Raw genomic sequence first — 21,601 nt, forward strand, 5'->3', positions numbered from 1 at the left:
GTGTCTTGTTTTTTGTTAAATTTTGAATCAATTCTTAATGCCACTTCACAATTTTCTTTTGGCTCTGCATAAGTTTTCTGCTTTCTACCTACTTCCTCCAAACTTTATTTTAGATCTTCTGGCATTGTTCTGACTTTTTTCAACTCTTTCTGGCATTTAAATACTTTACTAGTTGTCTCCTCCTCAGTTTGCCTCACTTGCAGCTAATGAGCACAGTAATGGTTTATCAGTCAAAAGGCATGTTATCTCTATGTGGTTTCCATTTTGTTCCTATTTCATCATTTCTTTTCTCTCTCTGTCTACCTTGTTAATCTGCCTTTCCACACTTGGTATGTTGCAGTTTCTCACCTTGAAATTATCATTTACTAACTATTGTTAGTTTTACTTAAATCAGAAAATCAAGTGGGTCTTCCCCGACCCAGGGTTTTGGGCAACTTCTACATAAATCTTCCTATTTCTTAAATCTTACCCATTCTTTTCCTTCACCTCCCCATCCCTTTTCCTTCAACCCTGCTGCAGGAGAAGGATCTGCTGGCTTCGAAAGCTTGAGTTCAGTGGGATCAGTGCATAAGACTGTGAAATAATACAAGAAATATTTTTTTCACAGTCTGCATTTGTGCATTCTAAATGCTCATGCTCTCCACCGGCCGGTAACAGGACAAAAAATGGTACTCGTGGAGTTTCACCTTTCTCTTGTACAGGAGATAGTACAAAAATATGCTACAAGAATGGAAGAAAAGCTGGTAGGGGAAAGCATTCAGCTGACGAGAATTCTCTGCAGTTCATAGGGAGACATTTTCCAGCTGTTATTGTGAGTGAACATTCGCAGAGAAGTATGCTAGTATGTGTTGTACCGTGCTTTGAGACTTATCATACAAAGAAATATTACTAATCATTGGGAACTAAATCTGAGAAAGTATATTGACGCTTCTGAATGAATCACTAAAAAGATAATTTTTTAAATCTATTTTTGACTTCATCAGTGTTGATCCAAAGCCTGGATGGGAAATAGATGCAACAGTTGTAAAATTACTCAAACAATGCCTGTCTTCTTCATATGTAACAGTTTGCTGGCAAATGAATGGACTTAGTGACTGAGATGGCGCAATATCTGCACAGTGGCAAATGTAATTACGCCAAGTACATTGCGCCAGTATACCAAAACACATATATTAATCTTTGTATGACACATTTAATTATTAACATATAACATAGACAGTTATATTCTTATATCCTTAGTAGTACAAATATAGATAAAATTCGGTCTACTTGGACAAAACCTGTTTTCCACAGCTGATTTCAAACGCCTTTGATCAACGAAAAATAACATGCCATAGTGCAACTTTTCTTGCTATTTTGCTTCTGTTGTTAGCCAATATTGGAAGTTAAACTCACTCTTCTGGGGATGGTGGTGGGCTTTGAAGCATTAAGAAAAAGTGCTATTTGCAAAAGAAGTATTGAATATAACCTGCCTTTATCTTTTCATGAAAATCAATGTTTTTTCAACTAATTTTTAGATTATTGGAAAATTGTAGGAGAATAAAACTTTTTATTCCATATCTTTGTGCTATCAATCTATTGCACTCTAAATCTCATTTTCATTATCCATTCACTCTATTAGATATGCAAATCTGAAGTTTACATTGTTTTCAGGCCTGATTTTTGTGCCAAACTTTCAGTCCAGTTACATGGCTTGGAATACTTTGTAGAACATAGTTTTTCAGCAAAATCAGAACAAAAATACTGCATTTTTATATATTTACAAAATCTTCAATTTTATGTTTAATTCATTAAGTACTGGGAAATGTTATTCAAATGAAACTTTATATTAGAGAACCTTGTGTTGTTAGATTACTACATGCCATGTTTCACGTTGGTCATAGCATTAGTCCAGGTGATGCAAGAAGCCAAACTTTGATATTTTTTTGGGCGCGTACTTTTTTGGCCAATTTTACCTACAATTTTCTGGCTCAATATGGCTCGTAAAATTCCTTTCATTATTATTCTTGAAAGAACACACAAAGTTGTACAAGAAGGTCAAGTTTTATTTCTTTACAAGAACTATTGCTCATGATATTACAGCTCAAAGTCACCAAAAACTGATGCAGGCTCTGTGCGAGTTGTAATCAGTCCAGAAGTATTCATCACAGGGTGGGTTGGGCAGTGTGGGTTGCTCTGGCTCCAGCGGTAGCTCCAAGACACAGGCACTTAAAGCAGGTAGCCGGATTACACTGCAGGCCGCGGCGCCTCAGCATGCCAAGCAGATGGTGTGCCTCCAGTAATCAAAGGATTAAGTGAGTGCATAATGTTATCCTTACATGCCCCTACACATTGTATCATATGTGCGTGCAGGTGTTCCTAAATCATGGATTGGCTAAGGTAATACCATTTACAAGGGTGTCAAAATTTACAGGGCTAATAGCCCCAAACAGGAACAAAGAGAGTCCTAAAGAGCACTGAAGTTGGTGATGAACTTTTTTCAAATTTGTTACAGACAGTTTAAAATTGACTGTGGGTGTTTTGTAATGTATTACCAGCTTTTATAAATTTACATCTTGACAAAAAACACTTAGAATGAACAACAAAATAAAATTGTCTTGTAACAATAAAAAATAGTGTTTACCTCATGAACTACTCAAAGGAGCTCATAAGCTTGTATGATTTTGTTTATCTATAGAATTGTAAGTCAACTCCAGTACACATACACAAAGACAAAGAGGTAAAGGAACCACAACAGAATTAGTTAAACTTAAGAACTGTTCTGAAATAGTACCATTTTAACACGTTACGCATCTTATTGGGTAAAAAAAGCATAGTGGTAATTTTCTCAAATGGTGTGCAGCCCATCATGTTAGTAAGTCCTGATTTTGTGAATATATTTCCCAGAAGACCTTTTGAAATTGTTGCAATGTATTTTCCAGTGAATTACTGACTAATGTTATTGTATAATAATCTTCACTTACCCAGGCCACGATATTCTGGAAGTATGCTAAGTAAACATACTCGGTAATAGTCATCAACATTAAACCTCTCAAAGACATTAGCCTTCTTATGGATGTGCCATTGGTATTTCATAAGTTTTTCTAGTGCTTCTCCCTGTATCAGCTGAATGTAATCATCAAAACAAAAATGTTAATGACATACATAAATTACTCTAACATATATGCCTTTTATATATATGCTACATACACAATATAAATTGTCACTTTTTGACGGAGATGCTGGAAATGTATGCACATGGTCACCATCTAGCACAAGTTCTGAAGGGGGATGGAGCAGCGTGGTGGTGGTGGTGGTGGTGTTGGGGAGGGGGGAGGGGGGGGGGGGTGCGCTGCAACCCCGACCATTTAGCCATTTCGTCGGCAAGTAACATACTGGAATCAACACTGAGATCACAATGCCTCCTACAATATTATATTGCTACAATGCACTGTACTGCTCACAGATACAGTTGACAACAGACACAAACAACCTATATTGGTCTGAAGTCATATATCTCCAGCAATTCCTCTGCTCCCAGAAAAGTGGCAATTTATATTTTGTGAACAGTATACATACGACAAATAATAAACAGTTACATCTCATCCACAAAAAGATTAAATTGTATTTGATGTGTAACAAATGGTCATTTGCATACATGAAACACAGTAGTAGGCCTAACAGTGAAACTCATTGAGCTACACTGACAAGTGTTCTGTACATAAAATATTAATGATTTCTCTCACAAGGGAATGTTGAAACCTACCCTGAAATTTTTCTTACAAGAGGAATACATGAAAAAAAATGCAATGCCATGATGTTAGCTACTAAGGTGGACTACAAGTTACTTACACAAAGAAACTTCTTATAACAGTTACTTGTATAGCCATTCCTGCCCAGCACATGACTCAGCAAATAAGCAAATGAAGCCGTGACATGAGAACGTAGTACCACATGGAGCTAAGTCCAAAGTGCTCACTCATGTATTTTAAGCATGTAAACCATACCAAAAATGTCTCATATTATTAATATTTTGAACAACTTTCAGTGCATATCAACAGTTAAACTGTAGCACAGTTGAAATGATAATATTTGAGGAATTTGTACTATACTAATAATGAAATACTCCCTTGTTTGTCCCCTGCAGTCATTACAAAAATACAAAGTGCCTATTGGATGACAAAAACAAAGTTTATTTACATTAGGTAACCTGATAAAAGAAAACTTAATGCATTCAGCCACCTCACTGAAATTATTAGTTTTATTTAGACAGGATTGGGATGCAGTAAGAAATGGTCATGGCTGTTCTGCATATAGTGCTGCATACCAGGAACACTTGATCACATTCATAAAACAAGATGATGCAAACTGATAATTCACACAAATGATTGACTTTAACAATACTATCAGATGTCTCCAACAATTTTTTTAAAAAAGGCTTAAGGATAGAAACATTTCTTTATCAAGAGGGTGAATTGCACTATTAGTTCGGAGTGGAATCTGAATTACATTAACATTCTTTTTGTCATCCTTCTAAAGACAGAGATTTCATTATGTCTTAGTAAAATACTCCAACAAAAGCAATGAAATAATTTCTGCAACTGGTAAGAAGACATTTTGGCTGTAATATTGAAAATTATTCTCTCCGATTTTTCCAGATTTTGCTACATCGATTACTAGATTTTTACAACTCAATAGTCCTTCTTTTTTATTTTTGGTCCTATTCTGCCTTAAGTTTCATGAAGGCACATATAAAGCTGCAGAAACATTATACCACTGATACTTACTGCTGGCTTTGTTGTAGAAAAATGTGTCATAGCATCCACAACTGCACAAATGGCTCTGTCTTCCTTTCACTTGAAATGGTAAAGTGCAGTTTGCACATAGATCTTGCACAAAACCTGACTGTTTGCCTTTATATACAGCATTTTAAGGGATAACAAGAAGCATTGTCTTCACACTAACTAATAATTTCTCTTTAGTATTACCTATTAGTGACAACTTCACATGTTTACTCTGAGTAAACTTTATAATTTCGCAACTTCCTTTTCCATATAATTTCCTGAATCTGTGTAACCAGAGGACACAGTCTCATAGAGATCCCTCAGTAATGGTACACTAACTATCATGAGGAGTTCTAAATCTTTCAAATAATTTTTCTTTCACACTTTTGCAAGTTTCATATAGGCTCATATTTTGTACTTCATGTAAGTATTTCTTCCATTTATACAATTTATGTTCACACCTTATGAAACAAAATCAGCTTTGCGCACTGCTCCACTTTAAGAGGTTTCTCTCTTCTGCGTTTAACCAAAACAATTACAGGCTATTCTTTATCATGAAAAGATACTACTGCATATGCTTTCTTTGGACTTGGAAGGTACTGCATTTTTTTCTGTACTTTAATTAGCCAAACAATCACCATTTGAACCACAACTCACAGAATCGTCATACGTTATTCCCTGATTCTTCCAACATTTACACAATTTCTAATGATGTGTTGACATCATTCGAATGAATTTCTAAAAAATAATTTCTAATAAATAACACATATGTCCCAACCATGAACCATGGACCTTGCCATTGGTGAGGAGGCTTGTGTGCCTCAACGATACAGATAGCCGTACCGTAGATGCAACCATAACGGAGGGGTATCTGTTGAGAGCCTAGACAAACGTGTGGTTCCTGAAGAGGGGCAGCAGCCTTGTCAGTAGTTGCAGGGGCAACAGTCTGGATTATTGACTGATCTGGCCTTGTAACACTAACCAAAATGGCCTTGCTCTACTGGTATTGCGAACGGCTGAAAGCAAGAGGAAAATACAGCCGTCATTTTTCTCGAGAGCATGCAGCTTTACTGTATGGTTAAATGATGATGACGTCCTCTTGGGTAAAATATTCCGGAGGTAAAATAGTCCCCCATTTGGATCTCCGGGCGGGGACTACTCAAGAGGATGTCATTATCAAGAGAAAGAAAACTGGCGTTCTACGGATTGGAGTGTGGAATGTCACATCCCTTAATCAGGCAGGTAGGTTAGAAAACGTAAAAAGGGAAATGGATAGGTTAAAGTTAGATATAGTGGGAATTAGTGAAGTTCGATGGCAGGAAGAACAAGAATTTTGGTTAAACTAATTACTGGAAAATCTCATATAAAGATGTGAAACAATTACTAACAAAGAGATAGAGGGGCTGGCCAGTACTTACCTCAGCTCAGTACAGCCGATAGAGACACAAAAAACAACCGAAAATTTAAGCTCCTAGCTTTCGGAATAAATGTTCCTTCATCAGGGAGGAGAGAGGGGAAAGAAAGGGAAGAAGGGAAAGTGGATTTAGTTACTCACAACCCAGGTTATGAAGCAACAGGGAAAGGAAAACAGGGAAGGTAGCAAGGATGGAGGCATGGTTGTCAGAGGGAAGCCAAAGATATTCTACTGCAGGTACTGTGCCAGCTTCAAACCAAAGAGGATGCATACAGAAGTAAAGAGGTGTATAGTATAAAGATGTAGGATGGAAAGATGCATGAATGGCTAAAGAGGAAAGGGAAAGAGGAGAAGACTGAAAAGTAAATGGGAGTGAGGTTGTTTAACGTAGGTTTAGTCCAGGGGGATGGCGGGATGAAAGGATGTGCTGGAGTGCAAGTTCCCATCTCCGCAGTTCAGAGGGACTGGTGTTGGGTGGGAGAAGCCAAATGGCACGTACAGTGTAGCAGGTTCCTAGGTCCCTAGAATTATGCTGGAGGGCATGCTCCGCTACTGGGTATTGGACATCTCCTAGGCGGACAGTTCATCTGTGTCCGTTCATGCGCTCAGCCAGTTTAGTTGTTGTCATACCGATGTAAAAGGCTGTGCAGTGCAGGCATGTCAGCTGATAAATGACATGTGTAGTCTCACACGTGGCCCTTCCTTGAATTGTGTATGTTTTCCTAGTAGCGGGGCTGGAGTAGGTGGTTGTGGGGGGATGCATGGGGCAGGTTTTGCAGCGGGGTCGGTTACAGGGGTAGGAACCACTGGGTAGAGAAGGTAGTCTGGGAATATTGCAGGGTTTAACAAGGATGTTACGGAGGTTAGGGGGACGACGAAAGGCAACTCTGGGTGGTGTGGGGAGAATTTTGTCAAGGGATGATCTCATTTCAGGGGTTGACTTGAGAAAGTCATATCCCTGGCGGAGTAATTTATTGATGTATTCGAGGCCAGGATAATATTGGGTGACAAGGGGGATGCTTCTGTGTGGTCTGAGGCTAGGAATATTGTTGTTGGACGGGGAGGAATGTATTGCTCGGGAGATCTGTTTGTGGACAAGGTCTGCAGGATAGTTGCGGGAGAGGAAAGCACTGGTCAGGTTATTGGTGTAATTGTTGAGGGATTCGTCACTGGAGCAGATACGTTTGCCACGAATACCTAGGCTGTAGGGAAGGGAGCGTTTGATGTGGAATGGATGGCAGCTATCAAAGTGAAGGTACTGTTGTTTGTTGGTGGGTTTGATATGGACAGAGGTGTGGATGTGAGCTTCAACAAGATGAAGGTCAACATCCAGGAAGGTGGCTTTGGTTTTGGAGAAGGACCAGGTGAAATTCAGATTCGAAAAGGAGTTGAGGTTATGGAGAAAATTAAGGAGTGTTTCTTCACCATGAGTCCAGACCACAAAGATGTCATCTATAAACCTATACCAGGCCAGGTGAATACAGGGTTATAAATACAAAATCAAATAGGGGTAATGCAGGAGTCGGTTTAACAATGAATAAAAAAATAGGAGTGCGGGTAAGCTACTACAAACAGCATAGTGAACGTATTATTGTGGCCAAGATAGACACAAAGCTCATGCCTACTACAGTAGTACAAGTTTATATGCCAACTAGCTCTGCAGATGATGAAGAAATTGAAGAAATGTATGATGAGATAAAAGAAATTGTTCAGGTAGTGAAGGGAGACGAAAATTTGATAGTCATGGGTGACTGGAATTCGACAGTAGGAAAAGGGAGAGAAGGAAACATAGTAGGTGAATATGGATTGGGGCTAAGAAATGAAAGAGGAAGCCATCTGGTAGAATTTTGCACAGAGCATAACTTAACAGTTGGTTCAAGAATCATAAAAGAAAGCTGTACACATGGAAGAATCCTGGAAATACTAGAAGGTATCAGATAGATTATATAATGGCAAGACAGAGATTTAGGAACCAGGTATTAAATTGCCAGATGTGGACTCTGACCACAATCTATTGGTTATGAACTGTAGATTAAAACTGAAGAAACTGCAAAAAGGTGGGAATTTAAGGAGATGGGAACTGGACAAACTGACTAAACCAGAGGTTCTACAAAGTTTGTCACAAATGGGGGAAAGAAATATAGTAGAAGAAGAATGGGTAGCTTTGAGGGATGAAGTAGTGAAGGCAGCAGAGGATCAAGTAGGTAAAAAGACGAGGGCTAGTAGAAATCCTTGGGCAACAGAAGAAATATTGAATTTAATTAATGAAAGGGGAAAATATAAAAATTCAGTAAATGAAACAGGCAAAAAGGAATACAAACGTCTCAAAAATGAGATCGACAGGGAGTGCAAAATGGCTAAGCAGGGATGGCTAGAGGACAAATGTAAGGATTCAGAGGCTTATTTCACTAGGGGTAAGATAGATACTGCCTACAGGAAAATTGAAGAGACCTTTGGAGAAAAGAGAACCACTTGTATGAATATCAAGAGCTCAGATGGAAACCCAGTTCTAAGCAAAGAAGGGAGAGCAGAAAGGTGGAAGGAGTATATAGAGGGTCTATACAAGGGCGACGTACATTAGGACACTATTCTGAAAATGGAAGAGAATGTAGATGAAGGTGAAATGGGAGATACAACACTGTGTGAAGAGTTTGACAGAGCACTGGAAGACCTGAATCAAAACAAGGCCCCGGGAGTAGACAACATCCTATTAGAACTACTGACGGCCTTGGGAGAGCCAGTCCTGACAAAACTCTACCATCTGGTGAGCAAGATGTACGAGACAGGCGAAATACTCTCATACTTCAAGAAGAATATAATAATTCCCATCCCAAAGAAAGCAGGTGATGACAGATGTGAAAATTACTGAACGATCAGTTTAATAAGCCACAGCTGCAAAATACTAACGCGAATTATTTACAGATGAATGGAAAAACTAGTAGAAGCTGACCTTGGGGAAGATCAGTTTGGATTCCGTTGAAACATTGGAACATGTGAGGCAATACTGTCCTTACGACTTATCTTAGAAGAAAGATTAAGGAAAGGCAACCCTAAATTTCTAGCATTTGTAGACTTAGAGAAAGCTTTTGACAATGTTGACTGGAATACTCTCTTTCAAATTCTAAAGGTGGCAGGGGTAAAATACAGGGAGCGAAAGGCTATTTACAATTTGTACAGAAACCAGATGGCAGTTATAAGAGTTGAGGGAGATGAAAGGGAAACAGCGGTTGGGAAGGGAGTGAGACAGGGTTGTAGCCCCTCCCCGATGTTATTCAATCTGTATATTGAGCAAGCAGTAAAGGAAACAAAAGAAAAATTCAGAATAGGTATTAAAATCCATGGAGAATAAATGTAAACTTTGAGGTTCGCCGATGACATTGTAATTCTGTCAGAGACAGCACAGGACCTGGAAGAGCAGTTGAATGGAATTGACAGTGTCTTGAAAGGACGATATAAGATGAACATCAACAAAAGCAAAACGAGGATAATGGAATGTAGTTGAATTAAGTCAGGTGATGCTGAGGGAATTAGATTAGGAAATTAGACTCTTGAAGTAGTAAAGGAGTTTTGCTATTTGGGGAGCAAAATAACTGATGATGGTCGAAGTAGAGAGGATATAAAAGGTAGACTGGCAATGGCAAGGAAAGCGTTTCTGAAGAAGAGAAATTTGTTAACACCAGTATAGATTTAAGTATCAGGAAGTCATTTCTGAAAGTATTTGTGTGGAGTGTAGCCATGTATGGAAGTAAAACATGGACGATAAATAGTTTGGACAAGAAGAGAATAAAGCTTTTGAAATGTGGTGCTACAGAAGAATGCTGAAGATTAGATGGGTAGATCACATAACTAATGAGGAGGTATTGAATAGGATTGGGGAGAAGAGAAGTTTGTGGCACAACTTGATTAGAAGAAGGGATCGGTTGGTAGGACATATTCTGAGGCATCAAGGGATCACCAATTTAGTACTGGAGGGCTGTGTGGAGGGTAAAAATCGTAGAGGGAGACCAAGAGATGATTACGCTAAGCAGATTCAGAAGGATGTAGGTTGCAGTAAGTACTGGGAGATGAAGAAGCTTGCACAGGATAGAGTATCATGGAGAGCTGCATCAAACCAGTCTCAGAAGTGAAGACCACAACAACACAACAACAACAACAACAACACATATGTAGGTCTTCTGGAGAGGTAGATGATTTCAACTGGCCCCACATTTTTCATGTTACATCTTTACAATGTTTAAAACATTACTAGATTCCACATTACTGTCAAACTCTGGAACTTGCACAAATAAGATGGTGTTAGCAAGCACATACGAAGAAAACACAAAGAAAATTATTTCAGTTTCATCTCCATTGTTAACATTAGCAATACTGGAAAGGAAACTGCTGATTACTATATATATTAAACAAATAGTGAGTTCCTGTCAAATATGCACCTGCGTTGTTGTACATGTGCTGTCTGCTACAAGAACGAGAGGGGCTTACAGTTCTCCGACTGCACGGGAAGCTATGAATTTGGTGATTATCAGTATTTTTTAACTACTTGGCACCTAAAATTCTGACATTGCATTCCTTTTGGTGTATTATTCCCATATAAAATCTTTCAGGGCAGGTTTTGACATTTCAGATTAGACCATTCCCTTGTCAGAGTGTAAAAATCTATACTGGTTACTTCCGTAGTGTTACGTTAACATGCTCCATTATTTTCCTTTAAGTATGACATTATCATTTTATTAGTTACACCATTCATTCCATAAAATCTCAGATATGATCACCTCCAAAGTCGGACACTATTCTAGACTACATATTTTCTTTATCTAAATGTTTAAACAATGATGCAAGCAAGGCTAAATCTAGGTGTTTAGTGCAATTTCTCCTATCATCTTCCATATAAAGTGGCATCTTTGGGAAAATATTGTTCTTCATTGCTGCATTATATATGCAGAACTAACTTTGTTTACTATATGCAAACAACTCACTCATATGCTTTCAGTTCCATGGTAGATTTTATAAATCTGATAATTTTGTATTTACCTAAATTACTAGGTGAATTTCAGTGAGAAACTAATGTTTGTGAATTTTTTGCAGTAACTGAAATTCCAGGCTGGAAACAACAACTAAAAATGGAAAATGTAGTACATAAAGCTCATAAATTACAGTCCGCAAAATCAGAATCTAGAGACCAGTCAATATCCAATACATGCATACTGTAAGTTTTCACCTACTTTTACAACCACTTCATGTAATAATGTTCATCCCTGTTCATGAATGATGTTGGTAAATGCATATTATATAATAATACTGATACTGTCTTTTAACCTTAAATTTTAACTGAGTTATTGTTGTAGATGTCCACAAACATTTACACACATGGAAGCTTTTTGCTGAAAGGTATTTGTTACTGTGGATGTCCATAGACACACTCACAAATATCTGTTACAGAAGGTTCTCTTTTACATATTGTCATGATCTCTCTGCTGAAGTGTTTTCCTGTGTTACATCTAAGAACTGATTATTAAAATATTTGCCACTTGTAAGTTATCTACACCTAAATTCATGTTCATCCATATTCTAACAACCACTGTTAAATTGACTGTACCACTTAAGAGGCTTTCTTTTGATTCCGTTTGTGTATAGAACATGGGAAGCATGACTGAAATGCCTCTGTGCTCACTTAATTGACTGTACCACTTAAGAGGCTCTCTTTTGATTCCGTTTGTGTATAGAACATGGGAAGCATGACTGAAATGCCTCTGTGCTCACTTAATCTGAACTTGTCTTTGCAGTCCCTTTGGGGGTGTTCTAATGGCCAGTAGTATTCTTTCTACATTCCTCAATTAACACTGTTTCGGGTTTTGCAGCAAAGTTCACTTCTGTCTTTAGGTGTTTGCCAGTGCAAGATTTCTCTCTTTTTGTGATATTCTGCTGTGGATCAACTAAACCTGTGACCACTTGAGCCGCCCTTCTTTGTTTACGTTGAATATACCATCATTCCTATTTGATATGGGTCCCACAAATTTGACAAGTTTTCTAGAATGTCTTGCATGAGTATTTTATAAACAATTTCTTTTGCAATTTGTTGTATTTCCCCAGTATTCTATGACTGAACCAAAGTCTGCCACTTGCTTCACCTACAACTAAGCTCACATGATCGTTTCATGTTTCCACAAATTGTAATAGCATGGTATTTGTTTATATGAGATGGCAGTTACCAACTGTGACTGATTGATATCATCTTCATAGCAGACCATGTTTCTATACTTTACAAAGTGCACAATCTTACATTTATGGATACTTAAAGCAAGCTGTCAATCTCTGCACCACTTTCTAATCTTGTCAGGATATGACTCAATGTTTATGCAACTTTTCCTGATAGACCTCCACAAAAGATTGTCACCCGAAAAAAGTCTGAAATTGTTTGCCAGGTGATAAATATACAATATGAACAATAAGGGTCCTAATACACTTCTCTGGGGTACACATGAAGTTACTTCCACATCTTTCAGTGACTCTCTATACAAGAAAACATGGTACATCCTCCCAACTAAGAAATCCTCAATACATCTATAAATTTTGGTTCATACCCCACATGATCATACTTTCATTAAATTGAAAAAAAAACAGTATGTCTGTTAGCCATTATCCATGACTTTCTGGATGTCACATGAGAAAAATGCAAGTAGGGTTTTGCATGACTGATGTTTCCTGAATCCTTGCTGGTTGGCATGGAGGAAACCATTCTGTTAAAGGTACATCAGTACATTTTAGCTCATAATATGTTCTATGATTTTATAACACTTGGACTTCAGCGGCAGTGGATGGCAGTTCTATCACTCCTGCTAAACTTCTTGTAGATGGAACAGTTTTTTGTTCAAGAGAACAGTATGTTATGGCTGCAAAAGGCACAAACTCAGCCAAAAATTCTGTACACAATCTGGGAATGATTTTGTCAAGCCCTGTAGCATTATTTATTTTTTTAACCATTTTAGTTGTTTTCAACACTACAAACAGTAAAATCTACATCACTCATCTTCATATTGGTGTGAGAAGTAAATTAGGGCACTACTTCTGTACTGTCCTGAGTAATGGAACAACAACAATATGGAAAGAATAGATTTCTTCTCATCAAATATTGCAGGTTTTAAGTAACAGATAGGCACTATGAAAAAGACTGCTAAAATAGTAAGCTTTCTGATGAAGTCCTTCTTCCAAAATAAAAAACAGACACACATTCAGACAAGTACAACTCACACTTAGATGGCCACTGTCTTTGGGTGCTGGAGCCTGACCAACCCTTGCTCTAGTGCCCAGACGCAGTGGCCATGTGCAGGTGAGTTGTGCTGGTGTGAAAGAGAGTATGTTTTTTTTAAAAAAACAAAAAACAAAAAATTATTTTACAAGAAGGATTTTAAGAATGAGATTTTCACTCTGCAGTGGAGTGTGTGCTGATAAGAAACTTCCTGGCAGATTAAAACTGAAAGTGGAAAGCTCTGAGATATTTAGCGAGGCATGGAACTTACATCAGAAAGACAGATTAGAGGCCATAGGAGGGGGGAATGTTCATTACAGCTGACAAAAATTTGTCTCTATTGAGATCGAAGTTCAGAGTGACAGCGAAATCATCTGGTCATGTATAACAGGCATAGGTGAAATAAAGTTAATTTTTCAGCCACTCTATTCTGCTGTAACAGTTCTAGAGTCATTCAAAGAAAGTCCATGTTGAGTAGCATGTAAATACCCAGACCATACTAGTTGGAGGCAACTTTAACCTGCCATGTGTAGACTGTCATGTCAATGGATTTGTCATTATAGAAAGGGATAGTAGCAATCATGATGTTATTATAGCAACAATGATCACAAAAATTAACAAGTCAATCAAGAAGGCTAGGAGAGTGTTTCTGCTAGATACAGCAGATAAGCAGTTGTCAGCATCTCACTTAGACTGTGATATGGTATCACTCATCTCCAGTAAGACAGATGTAGAGGAATTATGGACTGTAAATGGATTGTAAATCGTGGTCTGGAGATTTATGTGTCTAGTAAATGGACAAAGCATGGGAAAGACCCACCAGGGTTTAATAACGAAATTCAGCAGATGCTGAGGAAGCAGTGGCTATTGCACTATCGGTTCAAAGGGAATGCACAAATGACAACAAATGAAGGTCAGTAGAGATTTGTGCATCTGTAAAAAGATCTGCATGTGAAGCATACAACTACCATCCTCCCACCTTAGCAGATCATCTGGCAGAGAACCTGAAAAAATCCTAGTCTTTCATAAAATCACTAAACGGATCTATGGCTCCTTTCAGTACCTTGTTCACCAGTCTGGTGCAGCAGTTGGAAATAGAAAAATGAAAGTCAAAGTGTTAAATTTCACGTTCAAGAAATCTTTCACACAGGAGAATCATACAAACATACCATCATTTGACCAGCAGACAGACTCCCATATGCAGGACATAATACGTATGCCTGGCATAGAGAAACAACTGAAAGATTTCAAAGCAAATAAATCACAATTCGGATGGAATCACAGTTTGATTTTACAAAGAGTAGTCTACAGCATTGTCCCATTACCTAGCTTGCACTTATTGTGAATCACTCACCCAGCATAAAGTCCCAAGTGACTGGAGGTAAGAGCAGATGACTGTAGTATATAAGAAGGGTAAAAGAATGGACAAACAAAATTACAGACAAAGATCACTAACTTCTGTTTGCTGCAGAGTCCTTGAACATATTTTCAGTTTGAATATAATAAACTTGCTTGAGACTGAGAAGCTTATCTCCACAAATCAGCATAGTCTTAGAAAGCATCACTCATGTGAAACTCTGCTTTCCCCTTTCTCACATGATTTACTGAGAATTATGGATGAAGGGCAATTGGCAGATTCCATATTTCTAGATTTCTGAAAAGCATTTGACATGGTGCCCCACTGCAGGCTGTTAACCAAGGTGCACACATAATAAGTTCACATATATAGAATGGCTCAAAGACTTTTTAAATAAAATGACACAGTATGTTGTCCTCAATAGAGAGTGTTCATCAGAGACAAGGGTATTTTTAGGAATACCTCAGGGCAGTGTGATAGGAGCGCTGTTGTTCTTTATGTAAATAAATGATTTGGTGGACAGGATGGACAGCAATGTGCAGTTATTTGCTGATGATGCCATGGTGTACAGTAAGGTGTCAAAGTTGAGTGACTGTAAGAAGATACAAGACACTTGTACAAAATTTCCAGTTGTTGTGATGAATGTTAGCTAGCCATAAATGTGAAAAATATAAGTTAATGCGGACAAGTAGGAAGATCAAACCTGTAATGTTTGGATACAGTATTACTGGTATCCTGCTTGACACAGTCAAGTCGTTGAAATATCTGGGTGTAATGTTGCAGAGCGATATGAGGTGGAATGAGCATCTGAGTACTGTGATAGGGCAGGTGAATGGTTGAGTTCATGTTACTGGAAGAGTTTTGAGAAAGAGTGGTTCATCCGTAAAGGAGACTGCATATAGAACACTGAGGCAACCTGTTCTTGAGTACTACTCAAATGTTTGGGATCTGTACCATGTCAGATTGAAGGAAAACCTCAAAGCAATTCAGAGGCGGACTGCTAGTTTTGTTACTGGTATGTTCAAATAACATGTTAAGTGTTATGGGGATGCTTCAGGAACTCAAATGGGAATCTCTAGAAGGAAAGCAATGCTCTTTTCAAGAAACATTATTGAGAAAATTTACAGTACTGGCATCTGAAGCTGGCTGCCGAATGATTCTACTAACACCAACATACATTGCATGTAATGACCAAGAAGATAAGATACAAGAAATTAAGGCCCATACAGAGTTATACAGACAGTCATTTTTTCCTTGCTCTATTTGTAAGTGGAACAGGAAAGGAAATGACAAGTGTGGAGCGGGGTGTCCTCCACCACGCACCGTACAGTGGCTTGTGGAGTGTAAATGTAAATGTTGATGTAGATGAAGTGAATTGTGTCACACTGGCTCAGTTTTAGTTTCACTGGAAGACAGACACTCAAAACTTGTTGGTTAGGAGGATGGGTGTGGTACTCTGTGTTCTTCCTGGTTCCTATCTCCACACATCCCCTTTGCCAGAGACCCTAAACCTTCCACTGACCCACCAGTCACAGTGAAGTCGACGAGTAATGTTAGGTCCTTATTTCCTGGCGAGAAGACTGTGCCTTTGTTGTATCTGGCACATTTCTCTTAGTAAGCTGTCCAACACAACCATTTTCAGTAAGTTCCTCACCTGACAGCAATTTCCAGATGCTTACAAAATGCAACTAATTCTTCCTATGTCCATAAAGAGTGTTCATGAAGTTGCTGCCTTGTGGCTAATGATACTTTTTCTCAGAAGTAAACATATAATATTAAATTAAGCTTCCTGATTCTTTTACAATTTCTAGAGCTGATAAATTTATCATTTATGTTACTTTTTCATTCAGTCTAATAATTGTGATAAATTATTCTGTGATTATTTACCATATATTGGTGTGGAAAAGTGTATGTGAAACAGAAGAAAAGCTTTCTCTCAATGGAAAGGAAGGACTGTAAGTGAAAAGAACAAACTAGTAAGGAGAATAGCTAAAATGAAATTGATAAATTATTACATAATATTATCAAGAAAAACAATACTTTCAAATCATTATTATTACAAATTCATTAAATCAATAGAACTTTCAAATGGAATGCTAGTAATTAATGAGAAATTAATAGGCCTACTACTTGAAATCAATTCATAATATGACATTTTGTTGAACAGCAAATCAAATGAGGATTCAAAGTACAAGTACTCTCAAATTTTGGAAAATAGTAAACCAAGCAATCTGATTTGGCTGAAAGTGGGAACAACATCTGATAAATCCAGTCAGCACAGAAGTAATGTGCTCAGCTGATATGGAAAACAGTGGATAGAAAGGGTTATGAATATGCTTTGCTAAGATAATTAATTATCTGGTAACTATGAGAAGTTTCATCATTTCACATTTTAGGTAAGACATCTAGAAGAAGTGTGCAAATAAAAGAGGTTAAGCATTGTTGTGAGAAACACATCTGAAGTGCAAGGAGAAGAACAGTACAGAAATCTGTAAAACCTAAAATTTAGGCAGAACAATGTGGATTTAGAACAAAAAGATATAAATTTTTTATTAAGGAAATTTTCTACAAAAAGTGTTTGGCAAGGAATAAGAGAGTTATAGCCACATCTGGTTCTAGATTCAAGGATTGCAGAGTCGTGTTAATGGTGTAATATGTAACAATGCTCACTGTTGTTGCTGCTGAATAAGGGTTTGAACGGACTAAATTTCTACAGTCATCAGTCTGTTTTTCAACAACCACCCTCCTCCCATCCCCCCCCCCCCCCCCTCCCCACCATGACAAAGAGTCAGAAGATCTGTGATTGCTCTTATTTTGTCTAGATTGGGATAGACTCTATAGCCATTCATGATTTGCCCCCAGATTTTTATTTCTTGGGCGGCGAAAAGGCAATTTTTCCAACTCAGGTGGAATCATGCAGACTGAACACAATTCCACACAGTTGTCTGATGGCTTACATGTTCTTCAAATATTTTTGAAAAAATGACAGTGTCATCCAGAGAGGAAAGGCCTGTTGTTAATTTGGAGTGCTGAAGGAGTTCGTCCATCACACAATCGAAAGTGACTGAAGAATTACAGTGTCCAAAATTACATCGTCCATACTTTGAACTCATAAAGGTCATCAGGAGTTACGAAGCCATTATTTTCCCTGTGAGCCTCATCAACACTGTTTTATCAGTATCCTGTCTACATGTTCATATCTGAGAAATACTTTACTCCCCTCAAGCAGTCTGGGGTGTCATCAATGCATGGAAATGGGTAGACATCCTTTTTGTGAACCTTTTCAATAGTCAGCAGTAAATGCAGAAACACCACGTGCCATACTTCTTCACAAGGATCACAGCAGAGAACCAAGGATCTTCTGAAGGTTCAAAGACACCACCTTGCAGCATTTTGTCCACTTCCTTTCAGATTATTCTGAGTTTAGCCTATAAGAGTTACAAGTTTTTCAAGCAGTATAGGCTACAGCAATCAATTGCAAATGATGTTTATAACTTTTTTTTTAATTCTAGATCTCAGTGACTCTGTGGTCCTCTTTGGTGTAGGAAATGAAAGTTGAAACATTAAAAATACTTGTATATGCAGCTCTGAGTGTGAACTCATTGCAATAATCTAGATAAAGAAATACAATAAACATCAATTGCGACTAATTGTTGTACCCTTCACTACTTGAAATAAATACAGTTGCTGGACACAGCTGTTTCCTTGTGGAATCAAACCTGATAAAACTATAGAATTGTTCTTGCAGAGCCAAAAACTAGTGCAAACAGCAACAATAGTATCTCTTAACATGAAGAGCCCTCTGAAGATCAACCTATCCATATTAAACTGGTAACAGTGCTATTTGGTAAATAAATAGCATTACTAATAGAAGCTGGTTGTTGTTTTCTTCTTTGCAAGATTCGACCTGCATTTATTACACGGTCACAATCTCAAAATGTCATTTTTTGACAAAATAGCACCCTACACAAGCACTGCCTAGTTGTTGGATGATCCCCATTGTTGATGTGGTATTTTAGCATGGACCACTTAGTCTGTCATTCCTTCACTCCGGGTATATGGAAGCACCCAAAAATTGGTGCAAAACAACTAACCCTCAAAGGCATTGTTCCCTGTTCAGGCCAGAACCTATTGACAGTATGACAGTAGGTTCCTCCTCTGCATTGTCTTTAGTATTACTGATTTTTCATTGACGGACTGATGACATTAAACTGCCCATCCTGGACTGGTTCATCTGTCACTACACAAATATCTTTAGGGATGAGTTGTGGCTGCTCACAGCAATTAGTGATACAAAATTCTCCTTGACCACATACAATGGTTATGATCATCAGTGGTATGTAGATTTCTTTTGTGAGCTTGAGTAGTTTTATGAATTCATCAAAAGCTTTACAGTTTAAATGAGCATCTGGGTTGACAACTAGACCTCATCACATTTATGACAGTGGGATAACAATGAGTTCAATGGCATGCAACTATGCAGGGTAATCTTCATTATATGTTCTCCTTGAAATAGCTTCATCAGTCTGGAGCTCTGATCTTCAACAGTCTGTCACTGCTTGTGCTGCCTGCAAGAATTCTGATCTAAGGATGACATATATTCTGATAAAACATCAAATTCAAAGAGCTGTGTTCTGTGATGGGGGAAACTGCCAGAAACAACAGGCAGACTTGGCTCACTGGCCCTCTTTGTTAATCTACAAGGTGGATTTGATTGGGGTCAAGCTCACCTCTCCAAGTCCCAGATGTGACATATTTACACCTGCAGCAATCCAGGTGAGTAATGCTCACTGTAAACAAGCTTCTGTTTTTGTTGAACATGCATAACAGTTGTTTCTATGATAATCTCATTGTCAAAACACAAGTATTAAGCAACCAATAAATGGCGAGAACTAAGTCTATACTTGAAGAAGAAGCTCTTTTTCCTTAAAGAAAAGAAAAAAAAGGAAAAAAAGGTAGTGGCATGCCTCCCCCTATTAGTACACCGAATTTAGCTTTAGTAAGCACAAACAGTACATAATTTAATTTGACAATTATTAATGTCATTTTTAACAGCTGTTTCATTTTTTACGTGTACCTTACGCATTTCACACCCTGAAGCTTCTCCTTTATGATGAAAACTGTAGCACATAATGAATAAAAGACTATACTCTTATGAGGCACAGAAAGGAACTATACAGTCACATTTTGAGTGCTTAACACATAACAAAGTATCAAAAATGATAGTCACATAAAAAATTGGCAATTACTTGCATGGTTGTTGTTGTTGTTGTTGTTGTTGTGGTCTTCGGTCCTGAGACTGGTTTGATACAGCTCTCCATGCTACCCTATCCTGTGCCAGCTCCTTCAACTCCCAGTACTTACTGCAACCTACATCCTTCTGAATCTGCTTAGTGTATTCATCTCTTGGTCTCCCTCTACGATTTTTACCCTCCACACTGCCCTCCAATGCTAAATTTGCGATCCATTGATGCCTCAGAACATGTCCTACCAACTGGTCCCTTCTTCTCGTCAAGTTGTGCCACAAACTTCTCTTCTCCCCAATTCTGTTCAATACCTCCTCATTAGTTATGTCATCTACCCATCTAATCTTCAGCATTCTTCTGTAGCACCACATTTTGAAAGCTTCTATTCTCTTCTTGTTCAAACTATTTATCATCCATGTTTCACTTCCATACATGGCTACACCCATACAAATACTTTCAGAAACGACTTCCTGACACTTAAATCTATACTCGATGTTAACAAATTTCTCTTCTTCAGAAACACTTTCCTTGCCATTGCCAGTACATTTTATATCCTCTCTACTTCAACCATCATCAGTTATTTTGCTCCCCAAATAGCAAAACTCCTTTACTACTTTAAGTGTCTCATTTCCTAATTGTCCATTCCATTCAAATGCTCTTCCAGGTCCTGTGTTGTCTCTGACAGAATTACAATGTCATCGGCGAACCTCAAAGTTTTTATTTCTTCTCCACAGATTTTAATACCTACTCCAAATTTTTCTTTTGTTTCCTTTACTGCTTGCTCAATATACAGATAGAATAACATTGGAGAGGGGCTACAACCCTGTCTCACTCCCTTCCCAACCACTGCTTCCTTTTCATGTCCCTCGGCTCTTATAACTGCCATCTGCTTTCTGTACAAATTGTAAATAGCCTTTCACTCCCTGTATTTTACCCCTGCCACCTTTAGAATTTGAAAGGGAGTATTCCAGTCAACATTGTCAAAAGCTTTCTCTAAGTCTACAAATGCTAGAAACGTAGGTTTGCTTTTCCTTAATCTTCCTTCTAAGATACGTCGTTAGGTCAGTATTGCCTCATGTGTTCCAATATTTCTACGGAATCCAAACTGATCTTCCACAAGGTCGGCTTCTACCAATTTTTCTATTCGTCTGTAAAGAACTCATGTTAGTATTTTGCAGGTGTGACTTATTAAACTGATAGTTCAGCAATTTTCACATCTGTCATCACCTGCTTTCTTTGGGATTGGAAGTCTGAGGGTATTTCGCCTGTCTCATACATCTTGCTCACCCGATAGTAGAGTTTTGTCAGGACTGGCTCTCTTATGGCCGTCAGTAGTTCTAGTGGAATGTTATCTACTCCCGGGGCCTTGTTTCAACTCAGGTCTTTCAGTGCTCTGTCAAACTCTTCACGCAGTATCATATCTCCCATTTCATCTTCATCTACATTCTCTTCCATTTACATAACATTGTCCTCAAGTACATCACCCTTGTATAGACCCTCTATATACTACTTCCACCTTTCTGCTTTCCCTTCTTTGGTTATCCAGTTGAAAATATGATGTTAATTTAAAACTAG

General features: G+C 38.1%; 1 protein-coding gene across 4 annotated transcripts in view; it reads right to left on the bottom strand.

Moving 5' to 3' along the window:
- Positions 1–21,601, bottom strand: part of LOC126336172 (uncharacterized) — a 108,130-nt gene that overhangs the window by 53,977 nt on the left and 32,552 nt on the right. For all 4 annotated transcript variants that reach the window (XR_007564905.1, XM_049999669.1, XM_049999671.1 and 1 more), the window contains one exon: positions 2,964–3,105. Coding sequence is in view for 3 of the 4 variants with exons in the window: in XM_049999669.1 (XP_049855626.1) it covers positions 2,964–3,105 (142 nt within the window). In the remaining variant the exon portion in view is untranslated. The remainder of the gene's footprint in view (positions 1–2,963; positions 3,106–21,601) is intronic.

The sequence above is a fragment of the Schistocerca gregaria genome, chromosome 2, assembly GCF_023897955.1.
Source record: "Schistocerca gregaria isolate iqSchGreg1 chromosome 2, iqSchGreg1.2, whole genome shotgun sequence".
In the NCBI taxonomy this organism is placed as follows: domain Eukaryota; kingdom Metazoa; phylum Arthropoda; class Insecta; order Orthoptera; family Acrididae; genus Schistocerca; species Schistocerca gregaria.